Raw genomic sequence first — 14118 nt, 5'->3', positions numbered from 1 at the left:
TGATTGCTGTTGGCATCAGACGTTTGTTTGATAGATTATCTGTGTTTCTTCATGGAATGGCGGAGTGACGGCATATAACGCGGACATGCGGAAGGGCGTCATTTTTTTATTATTGAATTACACAAATAAGGTGGAGGGGCCTATACATGCTTTTGACACTATATTTACCCCTTTTCATTATTGATAAAGTCATTGTCATCTTGAATGGTTTAGTTATTTTCTCTGGGTGGGGTTTCTGACCTCCCATAGTGGCCAGGAAGGTACATACTGTGTCTTCTATCCCCATATATCTGTTTTCCAACATGCTTTCTGTTTTTGTCTTGGAATGAGATTACTCCGTTTTGTCCTGGCCCAGGCCGGAATCCTGGATGGGAGGGAAACAGTCAAATGCATAGTTATTGTTTTCGGAGTTGATATTTTTTTCCTTATAAATCATCTCTCTGTTATGTATTATTATATTTATTTTGAATGTATAATGTAAGCATTTGAGTGTATTCCTCTTTGTTGGATTTTGTGCTTGTGTTCGGATGAGACTTATAGGTAATCTCAAACTAATTACATTGGTCGTATGCTCTTGGAATCTACATCTGATCCCTATTTGTTCCCAGTTCCCCTTTGTCTTACTTTCTCTTGGGTGCTTTAATTGTAATTCTAGAACTTTTTACTATCCCATTTTCTTTCTTTTTTACTGCCGCTGATATAAACTAAATGTGTTGCAAGCGCAGTAAAACCCTTAAAAACAAACAAAACATAGTTCTTTTCTACTCACATCTCTTCTTCAACGGAATAGATACATTCCCTCTTAAGATGTCAAAACAATGGCATCTCATGAAAGAACTGAAAAGAACAAATTAAATAGCCATTATGATGCAGAAAGTTACATTACAGTTTAGCTCACTTTGCTGAAATCTTGAATCATGATTATTTTGTTGGAATAGGTTGGAAGAAATAATATAGATAACTTTCTTATATGAAAGTCATTGATGGAATGTTAGTTCTCAAAAGTTTAGGTTGAGATCCAAATTAAGAACATTTTAGTTATGGTTTAGTTAGCAGTCCACAAGGACAGAGCGATTAAATCTTTATAATTTTATGGAAAATACAAGTGTTTTCTCAAAGTGAGTTCAAACACTTGACCTGAGACTTCAAGTAAATAACTCTAATGCAAGTGTTCACTTATATTTGAAAGAAAGGAATCAGATCTTTTAAACCATTATATGTACCAACATTCCCTCAATGAATAATATTCTTGATTGATGTTATGCATTTAGGTAAATTTACTCACAACATCCACCCGCCAAATTTGATGTATCAACACACAAAACTGTAAAACCTTTAATACTTATAGTTTAATTGATATAATTTACTGAGAACTTATCACTAACAGGGTATCAAAGACCTGAGTGATGTAACCTTCATTCCATCTATATTACAGAATTTGTAGACATAAAGATATTACACATAAAGAAAGAGTAACAAAAAACCCAAAAAAAATTGCATTGAAAGTGTTTTTTCTAAATGAAATGAATCTGTAAGTTTAAATCGTTACAATTCTCTCACTTCTTTTTCTAGACTGCCTATTGAGGTCATGAAGAAGAAAATCAAGTCCAATCTTCAAGCCTTGGAACAGGCTGGCATGGTCAGCAGGCAGAACAAATATCAGGACTTGTTAAACTCAATTGTGCAGGTAGGAACTTTAAAAAACTCACTCAACTCTTGTTTTTTTTTTGGTGTTTTTTTTAAATTGCCTCATAAGTGCTGATGGCGACAAAAAGTATAAAAGGAGAAAAAATTTTGAATGATTGCTTTTAAGCCCCATTTTTACTGCACAAACTGCCACTTTTATAGCAATAGAGATGATAAACTATCATTGATACTCTAGCTAACTTCTGGAGAGTGGAAAACTGCACCTATTTGTTCCACCACACATCAAGTCTCTCATTGCCAGTACATCTGTAATTTTTTAAAAGGAGGAAATTCCTCCTCTGGCTCCAAAATCCATGGATTTCCCAGAATCTAAGTAAAACCATCAGCACGGTCTTATATTGAGGAAGTTTGATTGCTTCTTGCTCCATTCCATCAATCTTTGACGGAATGTTAATCACAAGGACAACAGGAGATGACTTGTGCCACAGTATTTCGACTCATTAGTTTCAACATTGTGTACGATGTGTACATCTGTTCACTTTCAAACATCTTTTAGCTTTAACAAACTAGTTTTCTTTATTTTTTTGCTCGAGACCATGAATTTGATATTGGAATAGGTAGCATCGAGGTTGTCAAATTGGGAAGAGCATTTTGCATTGAATATTTGTGCACTGACTGAAGGAGGAAGATTTAGTCATGAATTTATTTTATTTAATCATTTCTATCTTTTAATCAGGACATTCGAAACCAGAGAAGATACCGCAACAACCGCAAACAAGAGTTATTGCGACTTAGGGCAACCATCAAAAGTTTGAGTGAAAAACGAACATTTTACGAATCTCAAATTGATTATTACAACCAGTATGTCAAAACATGTCTGGACAATCTACAACAGAAAAGCAAGTAAGTATTGTTTATTCGGAATTGCTTGATTTTCACATTATTACTTTACAATTACAAATTTCACTATTAGTAAAATCTTCATCAATATTATTAAAAACCATTACCCATCATCAGCATCATCATCATCGTTGTCAAGAGTTTGCAATCAACTCTTTGGTGTTTTATATAATTTTGTTTTCTTTTTTAATCGTTTTAAAGAGGCATGAAAGTAATATGCAATAAATCGATATGCAGGAGGTGGATGTGTTAAATGACAGCTCTTGTATGACCAACCAGTTTATTTTGCATGAGCTCATTTTATAGATATTACCTTGGCATTGTACGTTTCGACAAGTGTAGCATTCTAATTTTCCTCGTAGTGATCTGTTTTGACAGAGCTGTCTGTGTTAATTTGTTAGGTTTTGTCTAATTGTTTGGGTTTTTTAAAAATTATTTATCTATAAGTATGTCATATCACATTATTTATTTATAATTAAATGACCATATGATTATTTATTTATAATTAAAAGACCATATGACTGCTCTATTTTTAAATAATTAGAAATGAGGTGAAGATATCTTGGCAATGAAAGTATTTAAGTTGTGAGAGGTAATTTATAAAGTTTCATCTATAGTTTAAATGAGTTTAACAAGGCTTGTATGCAAACAAGTAAGTTATGTATGGTAACAACCTACTTTACTTCAATTCCTGATCCATTGAGGTTGACATGGGTTGATTGAGAGACGTATTTCTATTGCTCATTTGGGGATCACATTATAATTTGTTTATTTTCATCACAGGAAAAATAGAAAATCTGCATTATTTGGTGGAAAAGATGGCCAAAAACAACCTGCCTCGGTCAAGTACACAGCAGCAAGACTGCAAGAGAAGGGTGTTGTCCTTGAGATTGAGAATCTTCCCCACAACCAGTAAGTTGAATTACAACAGAATGAAGCGTTGTTCTGTCACAAGATGTGACTTCATTTTAACCAGTTAACTGCGTACTTTTGAAAATATGACCAGAAAACTCGTCCTTCAAATATTGATCTATTTAAATGACCCTCATCTTGGCAAAATCTCTCAAACCTTGGGCTTCACATTAATATTTAAAGGACAAGTTTTCTGGTCAAATTTTTAAATATATGTCTTTCTAGAGTACAGCAGTTACTTGGTTAAGTTTATATCAGTGAATTATACACTGCTTATCTGAGTAAGTGCTCTTCGAAAAGCACACATGTATACTTTGATCTCAAAACACAGCGTAAACTCAGTTGAAATAAATACTTCGACACAAGAGACATTGGTAAGTGCCACATATCATTGGACTGCAAATGTTCTTCAGAGCTTTCACATTTATGAAAATAATATTTAGCTTATTATCAATAAAATTGACTCTCTTAAAGAATAAATTCCTTCATAACATATTGCATGAAGTTAATGAATGACAGGTAACATTGTATCTTCATTAGGTGAAATAAGTATACCAAAAAATTGTTTTGCATTGTAGTGTCTTCTGATTCAAAATGTAATGGTGTTGACCTTTGTTTTCCAGGTTTAAGAACGTGGTGTTTGAAATCAAACCAACAGAGAAAGCTGGTGTGTTTGCTGTGGATGCCAAGTTTATGGGAGTGGCAATGGACAAAGTAGAGCTAGTCTTTCAGGTAACTTTCTTTACTCAAGACATAAAATGTCAGGAAATGAGAGCGGAGTTTACAATGAGTAAGATATTAGGTTTTAGGTAAGGATGAACATGAGGGCAACAAAAAGGTTATTGGGAAAATTAGAGACTTGCCAAGAAGTTTGAAATTGCATATATGTATTTATTTATTATATAAAAAGATACAAATGTGAGAAAACTTATAACAGTGTGCAAAAGGGAAATTGAGCAAAATGTTGCTTCAGTTGCTGGTAGATTTATTTCGACAAATTCAGTGGATGAATGATGATGCATTTTGTTTATCAAGACACATCTTGAGCTATTGATGGATATTTAGATCCTCTTGCTATGTACAAAACAATCATTGAAATCTGGGTGGGGATCCTGACCTCCCATTGCGGGCAGGGAGGTACACACTGTGTCTTTTATCCCCTTATATCTGTTTTCCAACATGCTTTCTGTCTTTGTCTTGGAATTGAGATTACTTGGTTTTTTTCTTGGCCCTGGTCGGAGTCCTGGCTGGGAGGGAAACAGTCAAATGCATAGTTATTGTTTTGGGAGATGATATTTTTTTCCTTGTAAATCATCTCTCTGTTATGTATTCGTATATTTGTTATTTTTTAATGTATAATGTAAGCATTTGAGTGTGTTCCTCTTTGTTGGATTTTATTCTTGTGTCCGGATGAGACTTATAGGTGATCTCAAACTAAGTACATTGGTGGTATGCTCTTGGAATCTACATCTGATCCCTATTTGTTCCCAGTTCCCCTATGTCTTACTTTCTCTTGGATGCTTCAATTGTAATTCTAGAACTTTTTACTATCCCATTTTCTTCCTTTTTACTGGCGCTGATATAACCTAAATGTGTTGCAAGCGCCGTAAAACCCTTAAAAACAAAAACAAAAAAACAAATCATTGAAATAATAACAATAATGGATAACTTAACTTTTGTATCAGGCATTTTTAGATCAAATTTGATTTAAGATATTTTTATTTAATTTTTTTTTTTTAATTTATTATGATAAGTCACACTATGAATTTTTGGGGGCAAGTCTACAAGTAGTTGAAGTGCGCTATATTTATGCCAATGTGTTATTGAGATAGTATGAGTTGACTTTGTTTCCATTTTAGAAACTTATATAATTGAGAAAACTGTCTATTGCAGTTTAGACTAAAATGGAAACAAATTGTCCTAAATAGTCAGCTCTTTGATCAGTTTTAAATGGTATAAATGCATTTTTCTTAAAGATCAAATAATTTCACATTGATTATATTATATATTAGTTGGCTACTTTATGTCTGTGCCGTTTACTTAAGAATTTCCTTAACTAAGAATTAGTATAAATATCCTTTTATTATTATGAATTGGTCAAGCCAGTGATTCGATGATCAAGTCACTTATTTGTTGTTATAGACTTAAAAGGTCAAAAGTTTGAAATCCCAAGGAGAAGCTGGGATTTTGTAATCAGTCATTGATATTATCCATCATTTTCTTTATTTCTCACATATTGCAAATGTTGCTGCTTGAAGCTTAAAGAATTTTTTTTAAAACATGTCAAATGGAATGGAAGCTTAAATTTAATTAACAAAGTCAGATATCATGTGGACGTTTTGGTCTCCCCTTTGTCAACAAAACATGATGGATGAAACACTAAAGACGATTGAGAGATGAGAGGATTGTGTTGTTAATGCAATTTCATGTTTCTTCCATCATGTTTTGTTGGTGAAGGGGAAACGCGAGACGGCCATGTTATCTACCTTCATTAATTAGATTAATGCTTCCCTTCCATTTGACTATTGCTATTTATTTATTTCACACATTTCCTTTCAATTCTCTGTACTTTCTATTCCCATTTGCAGGAACTGCTACAACTACAATATGAAGGTGTGGCTGTTATGAAAATGTTCAACAGGGCCAAAATCAATGTCAACCTCCTTATCTTTTTGTTGAACAGGAAATTTTACGGAAAGCAGTTAGCAAAGTAGAAACAACAAATAAAATTCCACCTCCTGCATAAATAATTTGTTCCGTCAACTATAACCGTAATGATTCAACTAAAGATACATTTATCAATGCAGATAGCATGTATCTTGTGTCATAATATCAATGTATATAACTATAATGTCGTTACTGTACACCAGTAGTGGAATATCCATAATAAATTGTAAATACTTTTTCTCATCTGCCTGCCAAATTTAGTTTTATCAAGTCATTTTGCATGATGCGCATTTAAAATTGAATCTGAATAGATGTAGTTTCCTCAAGTGACCTGACCTAGTTTTCCTTGACCACGAATCAAAGTAGTACAGACAATGAGTGGTAAGATAAGATATACTTTATTGATCCTGAATGGAAATTATCATAATGTTACACACCATTCGTCGTTATATTAGTAGTCAGGGTTAGCAGAAGAATAGCCATAAGAACAATGTCTTTGGTATTATCTTTACTCTATTTTTTTTTTACAATGTTGTACCAACTTAGTGGAAGGTATAAGGTGACAAATTCCTTGCCCCATTTTTTATTTTTCCCAATATTAGAATTAATAAAATTAGAAAGACAAGCGGTTAAGATTTAAAAATTAAAAGATGCTGATTGAATGGAAAATTAATTTTTTTTGCTTTGAACTATCGGCATTAACATAGGTTATTTGTATAATATCAGGGTTTGAGTTGAAATTTCTCTCTCACACTTATATTTTAACTGTGTCCAGAATTATACAATGAGCGATATGTTTTAATTTGTCTAAAATGTTGATTGGTTGTTTTATTTATTTCATTTTTTGTTTGTTTGTTTGTGTGTGTTTATGAAAACACATACACATAAAATGAAACGCCTGCTTCCATATGCATTTCCATATATAGTAGGTGAGCATGGATGAATTTGTATCGTGTCTTACCTGAAGACGATTTAGAATTTCATTGGAAATGCACTATCCAGAGATAAATAATTGCTTTTGCCTATTGACTATTGTCAAATCACAAAACTGCATGGAAATTTTAAAGATAACCCAATACAATCAGTCACAATAATTGTGTGTTTTTATTGCCAGGACTAGATTATTTTTTTTAAAGATAAAAGTAAAGCCTAAAAACAGACCTGTTTTGTATAATCCTTAATAATAGCCGTCTGGTCACTGGTCATGCTAAAGTTTGCTTTACTTTGTTAAAAGATGACACGCCGTACTACTTGGCCAAGTATGTCACATATATGAGATGTTGTCCATCAAGCTGCTTTGTGCAAACTCGATTGGTACTTGGTAAAAGTAACTCGCTGGCCAGAAACGTTTTTTGAATATGAAAACTGTGTGATTATAAGGGATTTATAAGGGATTATACAAAATATCAGGAGATCACTTACATCTCCACTTGGTTGTTTTATGCTCTTGATAGAGATTTTATTATTCTGTAGTTTGCTTAGAGTTTTAAAAATTGCAGAAGTTTGATATCAATATACATTAACAATGTATTTTTAGACATCTATTGTTCTCTATTGTGATTTTGATCAATTCATTTTCAACATTCTCAAGGGTAAGGGAAAAAAAATAAATTCTTTTAATGTCATTCAGCGTCTTATAAAATACATCCCCTACTTTGGAATGTAATATGAAGATCATTTTGCGACGGGTTACCTTGATTATGTAAACTGCAGATAGGATGCAGGGCTACTTCATGCACTATATTTTTTGTTTAAGAAGTTGAATATTACAAGCAAACATATTTTGATTAGTCTGGTTTTGTTGGGGTTTGTTCTGTTTGTTTGGTTTTTAAATTTTTTTTTTTATTGTTTTTTTTTTTTTGTTTTTTTTTTGGAGGGGGGGGGGGGGGGGAAATAATGCGGGAGAAATGCAAATTGGTCTTTATAACAATTCACCCATATATTAAATTAAAAACAGACTGAATATTTGTCTCATTTTGGTTTTATATGCAGATTATTTTTTTATCTAATATTTTGAGGCAGTGTGTGTAAGAAGCATGTCAATGAATTTCTCAAGAACTCTAAGTCAAGATTGCTATTTTACATACATGTAACGTACGTCTTTATGATGAAAATAATAACTGAAGATTTATAAGCTACTCTTATTACATATTACATTGTTTTTTTCATCAATAATGAATGGTAGTATTGAGTTATTTACTTTGTTTGTACTGCTTTTAGTTATTTATATGCTTAGATATGTATTTCTCCACTTCAATTTTCCCCCCCTGATCAAGGTGCTAATATTATTTTAAAGTTTGAAATGTGATTTTGTTTTCCCTTCTTTGTGATCATATATGTATCTCTGTAAACAATATTAGCTGCTTATTTTATTTGTGTGCTAACATCTTTTGAATTTCCATTAAAAATGAATTTAGCACTTGAATGATTTCTGGCCACGCTTGTCAATATATTCATGATACGAACTTGAAACTTATAATCTGTTGTTTTCTGGAAAAATTCAAAATTTTGGTTTGAAAAACTCATCTTTCAAACATCGATCGATTGAAATGACCCTCATCATGGCAAAAAGTCTCAAACCTGGGACTTCACAGAAGTCCCAGGTTTGAGACTTTTTGCCAAGATGAGGATCATTTCAATCGATCAATATTTGAATGACGAGTTTTCTGGCCAAAATTTAAATATGTTTTTTTTTCAGAGGACAGCAGTATTCTGTTATGCCTTTGTCATGTCATGACCTCGTAATACAGTTTTGTTGCATTGAAAAAGATACTCAAACTTTTAAGCATGAACATTCCATTCTGGTACCAAAATAAATACCATTTATTGAAATTTTACCGTTAAAACTATTTTTAGCATAATCTTTTTTGTTTGTTTTTTTCTCCTTTTAAAAATGCAGTGATTATATTTATCTTATCAAGAAAATTAATAAATTCTGAACCAAACAGGTTTTGATATTGTTGGGTTTAATTAAAAACTATTTTAAGAATTTTTTTTTTTTAATGCAGTGATTATATTTATCTATCAAGAAAATTATTAAATTATGAACCAAACATGTTATGATAAACAAAAATTGAACCTATTTTAAATTGTTCTGCCTTCTATGAAACTATTTTTATCTTTTTTCTTTTTTTTTTAACCAGTATGAGAATTGATATGGCTTTCATGTTGCATTGCACTTTGCTAGTGAGACCCCCTTAGGCAGCCTCTTTGTCTACATTCCACCAAAATATCTACATTTTTCATATTGTTAAGCAGATCTTCCAGTGTTATTAATGAAAAGATATTTTTATTTGTCCAATATAAACTGAAATTCCGCACAGCCAGTGTCTCGTCAGTCATCATTTCACAAAGTAAAAAAATAATGTCACTGTTTCACTGTTTAATTTTGCATTACACCAGCATTAAATTGTCATGCTTATTTAATGACTGGCTTTGATTTTAGCTCCCAACATCTGATTTATGTTGTTTGAAATAAACTTAACAGAATTTACGTGAAATAGCACAGTCCAGTGTGCTTGATATGCTGTGTTGTTATTAAAAATTGAAAAGAGATAAGAATTCTTGAAAACCATAATAAACTACTTTTACCATCTTGTGCCACATCAAAAAGTACTTCCATTATTCGATAAATAGTCCTCAACTCTTCTTTTTCAAAAACTGTGCTTTTGGTCAATGTCAGTTTTGAAAATGGACATCATAAATTTCTGTCAATACATGAGAAAAAAAAAATAAAAAAAGAAACCCATAATGTTACTGCAATTTGAATAGTAAATATTCTGCTAAATATAGGGAAATTATTACAAGAAAATTCATTAGTTATTGTGAACTTGATGCTTTTCTGTTGAATTCGAACCATCTTTTTTTCTCATTGACTGCATTCTCATTTGATTACACATTTATGTTATTTTTGAAATGGAGTGTTTTTTACTCCCTGTGATGAGGAGGGGCCATTACTCTTGCTTTTGATCTTCTGTGTTCCCTGCATTTGATATTCAGTGACATTCAATTCACACTACCTTCAACGATATTATCTATGCAACAAGGCTTGTGCCGACTTCCACTTAACTATACAATACTTTTGAGTTAAAGAATTTTTACGTGACTTTCACTGTATTACCATTGTCGTGATCCATCGATTTGAAGGTTTCTTGCTTAAAATTAAAATATAAATCATGTATATATCATCCTACTCTCTTGTTCGACGTTATTTCTTTCTCCTTATCATGGTTATGTCATTTACAACCCAACGCTTGTTTGCTTAGGGGTTGGGGTCTATGACCTCCTTTGGTGGGTGGAAAGATCCTCAATCCCCCTTAAACTGTTGCTTTCGTCTGGATTCCTGGTCCTGGCACCAAATCTTAGCTGAGAGGTGGGTGGGGTTCCTGACCTCCCATAGTGGGCAGGGAGGTACTTGTTCTGTCTTATATCCCCCTGCATCTGTTTTCCAATTGCTTTCTGTCTTTGTCTTGGAATGAGATTGCTTAGTTTTGTCCTGACCTTGGCTGGGAGGGAAACAGTCAAATGTTAGCTATAGTTTTGAGAGATGATATTTTTTTCCTTGTAAATCATCTCTCTATTATTATTATTATTATTATATTTTTTTAGCATATGATTTGTAAACATTTGAGTGTGTTCCTCTTAGTGTGATCTCGTGCTGGTGTATGCATGAGGCTTTAAGGTGATCTCAAACTAAGTACTCTGATAGTGTGCTCTTGGAAACTACTGTTACCTATTTGAATCATTTCTCTTTGTCTTACTTTTTCCTCAAGTCCTTTTAATTGTACATCTAGAATGTTTTTACTATTCAATTTCCTTCATTTTTACTGGCACTGATATGACCTAAATGTGTTGCAAGCACCGTAAAACTTTTTTTTTTTTAAATCGGGACTGTACCGATATGGCAATCTGTAGAGAATCTTTTTAAAAAATTTTTGACTTATATGTAAGGAAATGACCGAGTCACTCCTCGACTTGTTTTTTACAAACCACCCATCACGTGTTGACAAAGTATATATTTTACCTGGTCTTAGTGATCATGATATAGTACTAGTTGATAACAGTGTCAAACCTAAGAGAAAAAGAAAGATCTATATATGGAAACATTCAAATATCCCTAAAATGAAACAATAAACTAAACACACTTTGCCAATATATTCTTGGAAAAGTTTACCATCGACTCTGATATTTGTGATCAATGGGAACATTTTACCAGCAACATCAAATTTATCCTAAAAGATAATGTCCCTTCAAAAATTACAACTTCAAAAACTCGCCAAACGTGGATTAACATACAAACCAAGAGACTTATTAAAAAAGAAAAATGAACAGTATCTTGAGGCCAAAAAAAACAACTCTGAAGCAGCAAAAGACGACTTCAAAAAGATCAAAGCGGAAACTCAAAAGAATGCCGTAGAGCCCACAGAAGGTATTTTGACGAAATAATAAATGATGAGAGCAACAACAATAAAAAAAAAACTCTGGTCGTATATCAAAAGTAAAAATAGAGACAAAAGTGGAATTAATACAGTCAAAAGACAATAACGGAACATTTCAATCCGATCTAAAAATTAAGGCTAATATGACCAATTTGTTTCAGTTTTCTCCCATCCAACAATCACAAAGAATTATATTTTACATGACCAAGACAATTTGGGCTGATTCCCGTTGACACCAGACATCTTGTTTGATGGATTATGTATATTCCTTTATGGAATGCCTAGGCATTAAAATTTGAAGTTACAGACCTAAAAAAAAAGATCCTTGGACATCCATGAATTATGCTTTTTTGACTAGAATGAAAACAAGGAACAGAAATTGCTCTAAATCTAGATTATATTATATAATAGTCCAGACATACTGCTGATTTGGGTCATAACGGGAACGTGCAAATGGGTGTCCCGATTTAGCTCCTTGGAAAGTTGTATAGTTTTTCTTTATTTTTTTATTTGAGAGAGAGGGATGATCTTTTTTTTTCCTTGTAAATCATTTCTTTGTTATGTACTGTTATAGTTTTTAGTTTTAAAGATATTTTGCTTTGTAAACATTTGAAAGTATCATTCATAAGTCCTTCGCTTGTGCCGTGATGGGACATTTAGGTAATGCCAAAATAGGCACACGGGTTCTGTTCCCTATTTGCACCAGTCCCGTTTGTCTTACCTTTTCTTTGGTGCTTTTAACTTCAGATTTACAACTTTTCCTCTATCATCTTTTTTTTTTACTGGTGATGAAATGCCCTCAATGAAGCGGCAGAATGGTTAAGGCATTGCAGTTATCCGGAAGGTCCTGGGTTCGAGCCCCAATTCAGGCATTTTCGGCATTTTTTCTTGGGCAAGATTATCAACCCACGATTTGCTCACTTGGGCAATATGGCTGATTCCTATTGACACCAGACATCTTGTTTGATGGATTATCTATATTCCTTCATGGAATACCTAGGCCACAGCATCATTACTGTATGTAGTGATGCCGTGGCAGAAGGGAGTAATTTTTTTAAAAAATTGAAATGACCTATAAGTGACACAAGCACCATAAATCCTTTGTTTTTTGTTTTTAAGGGTTTTACGGCGCTTGCAACACATTGAGGTCATATCAGCGCCAGTAAAAATGGGATAGTAAAAAGTTCTAGAATTACAATTAAAGCACCCAAGAAAAAGTAAGACGTAGGGGAACTGGGAACAATTAGGGAACAGATGTAGATTCCAAGAGCACACTATCAAAGTACTTAGTTTGAGACCACCTATAAGTCTGTTTTTGTTTGTTTTTAAGGGTTTTACGGCGCTTGCAACACATTTAGGTTATATCAGCGCCAGTAAAAAGGAAGAAAATGGGATAGTAAAAAGTTCTAGAATTACAATTAAAGCACCCAAGAGAAAGTAAGACAAAGGGGAATGGGAACAAATAGGGATCAGATGTAGATTCCAAGAGCATAACACCAATGTACTTAGTTTGAGATCACCTATGTCTCATCCGGACACAAGCACAAAATCCAACAAAGAGGAATACACTCAAATGCTTACATTATACATTAAAAATAACCAATATAATAATACATAACAGAGAGATGATTTACAAGGAAAAAAATATCATCTCCCAAAACAATAACTATGCATTTGACTGTTTCCCTCTCAGCCAGGACTCCGACGAGGGCCCGGAAAGAACCAAGTAATCTCATTCCAAGACAAAGACAGAAAGCTTGTTGGATAAGATATAAGGGGATAGAAGACACAGTATGTACCTCCCTGCCCGCTATGGGAGGTCAGGATCCCCACCCAGACCTATAAGTCTCATCCGGACACAAGCACAAAATCCAACAAAGAGGAATACACTCAAATGCTTACATTATAAATTCAAAATAAAAATATAATACTACATAACAGAGAGATGATTTACAAGGAAAAAAATATCATCTCCAAAACAATAACTATGCATTTGACTGTTTCCCTCCCAGCTTGGACTCCGGCCAGGGCCAGGACAAAACCAAGTTATCTCATTCCAAGACAAAGACAGAAAGCATGTTGTTTGTTTGTTGCTTTAGGTCTCTTCCAACACAATTGAGGTTATATGAGAGACCGCTGAAACAAAAAAACAAGCAATCTAACAAAAATAGTACAAATGTCAATCAAAATCATAACCTAAAGATATCATAAGCTAAATTATAAATAACCAAGAACAAACAGGCAGAGGATTTACAGGAAAATAAATATCCCCTGTCAAAAATACAATCACAAACCAAAGAAGCAGGATAGGCTAGTAAAGAGAAGAAGAAACGACATCACTATCGGATCGTACACCCATGCGAACATCATAGGTATATGATTCAAGGGTGATGCTCCCATCCAACCACCCGCGAAAGCATGTTGGAAAACAGATATAAGGGGATAGAAGACAGTATGTACCCCCCTGCCCACTATGGGAGCCATAAATCCTTAAAAACAAAAACAAACATTTGAAAACAATACAGAATCTCTTCAGTTTCTTCAATACACTTTT

At 33.2% G+C, this 14118-nt stretch overlaps 1 protein-coding gene across 4 annotated transcripts in view; it reads left to right on the top strand.

The window, feature by feature from the left end:
- LOC144965849 (ras GTPase-activating-like protein IQGAP1) overlaps positions 1 to 10318 on the top strand; it is an 88611-nt gene extending 78293 nt beyond the window's left edge. For 2 of the 4 annotated variants that reach the window (XM_078901633.1, XM_078901632.1), the window contains 5 exons: positions 1573 to 1687; positions 2384 to 2550; positions 3331 to 3459; positions 4083 to 4191; positions 6048 to 10318. In XM_078901633.1, the coding sequence (XP_078757759.1) occupies positions 1573 to 1687; positions 2384 to 2550; positions 3331 to 3459; positions 4083 to 4191; positions 6048 to 6173 (646 nt within the window). In that variant the 3' untranslated portion in view covers positions 6174 to 10318. The remainder of the gene's footprint in view (positions 1 to 1572; positions 1688 to 2383; positions 2551 to 3330; positions 3460 to 4082; positions 4192 to 6047) is intronic. The other 2 variants (XR_013644114.1, XR_013644113.1) reach the window with 2 other exon arrangements.
- Positions 10319 to 14118: the final 3800 nt, after the last annotated feature.

The sequence above is a fragment of the Berghia stephanieae genome, chromosome 2 (assembly GCF_034508935.2).
Source record: "Berghia stephanieae isolate SIO BIC M18660-M18661 chromosome 2, UCSD_Bste_1.3, whole genome shotgun sequence".
In the NCBI taxonomy this organism is placed as follows: domain Eukaryota; kingdom Metazoa; phylum Mollusca; class Gastropoda; order Nudibranchia; family Aeolidiidae; genus Berghia; species Berghia stephanieae.
This window is presented reverse-complemented; position numbering and strand designations above follow the sequence as displayed.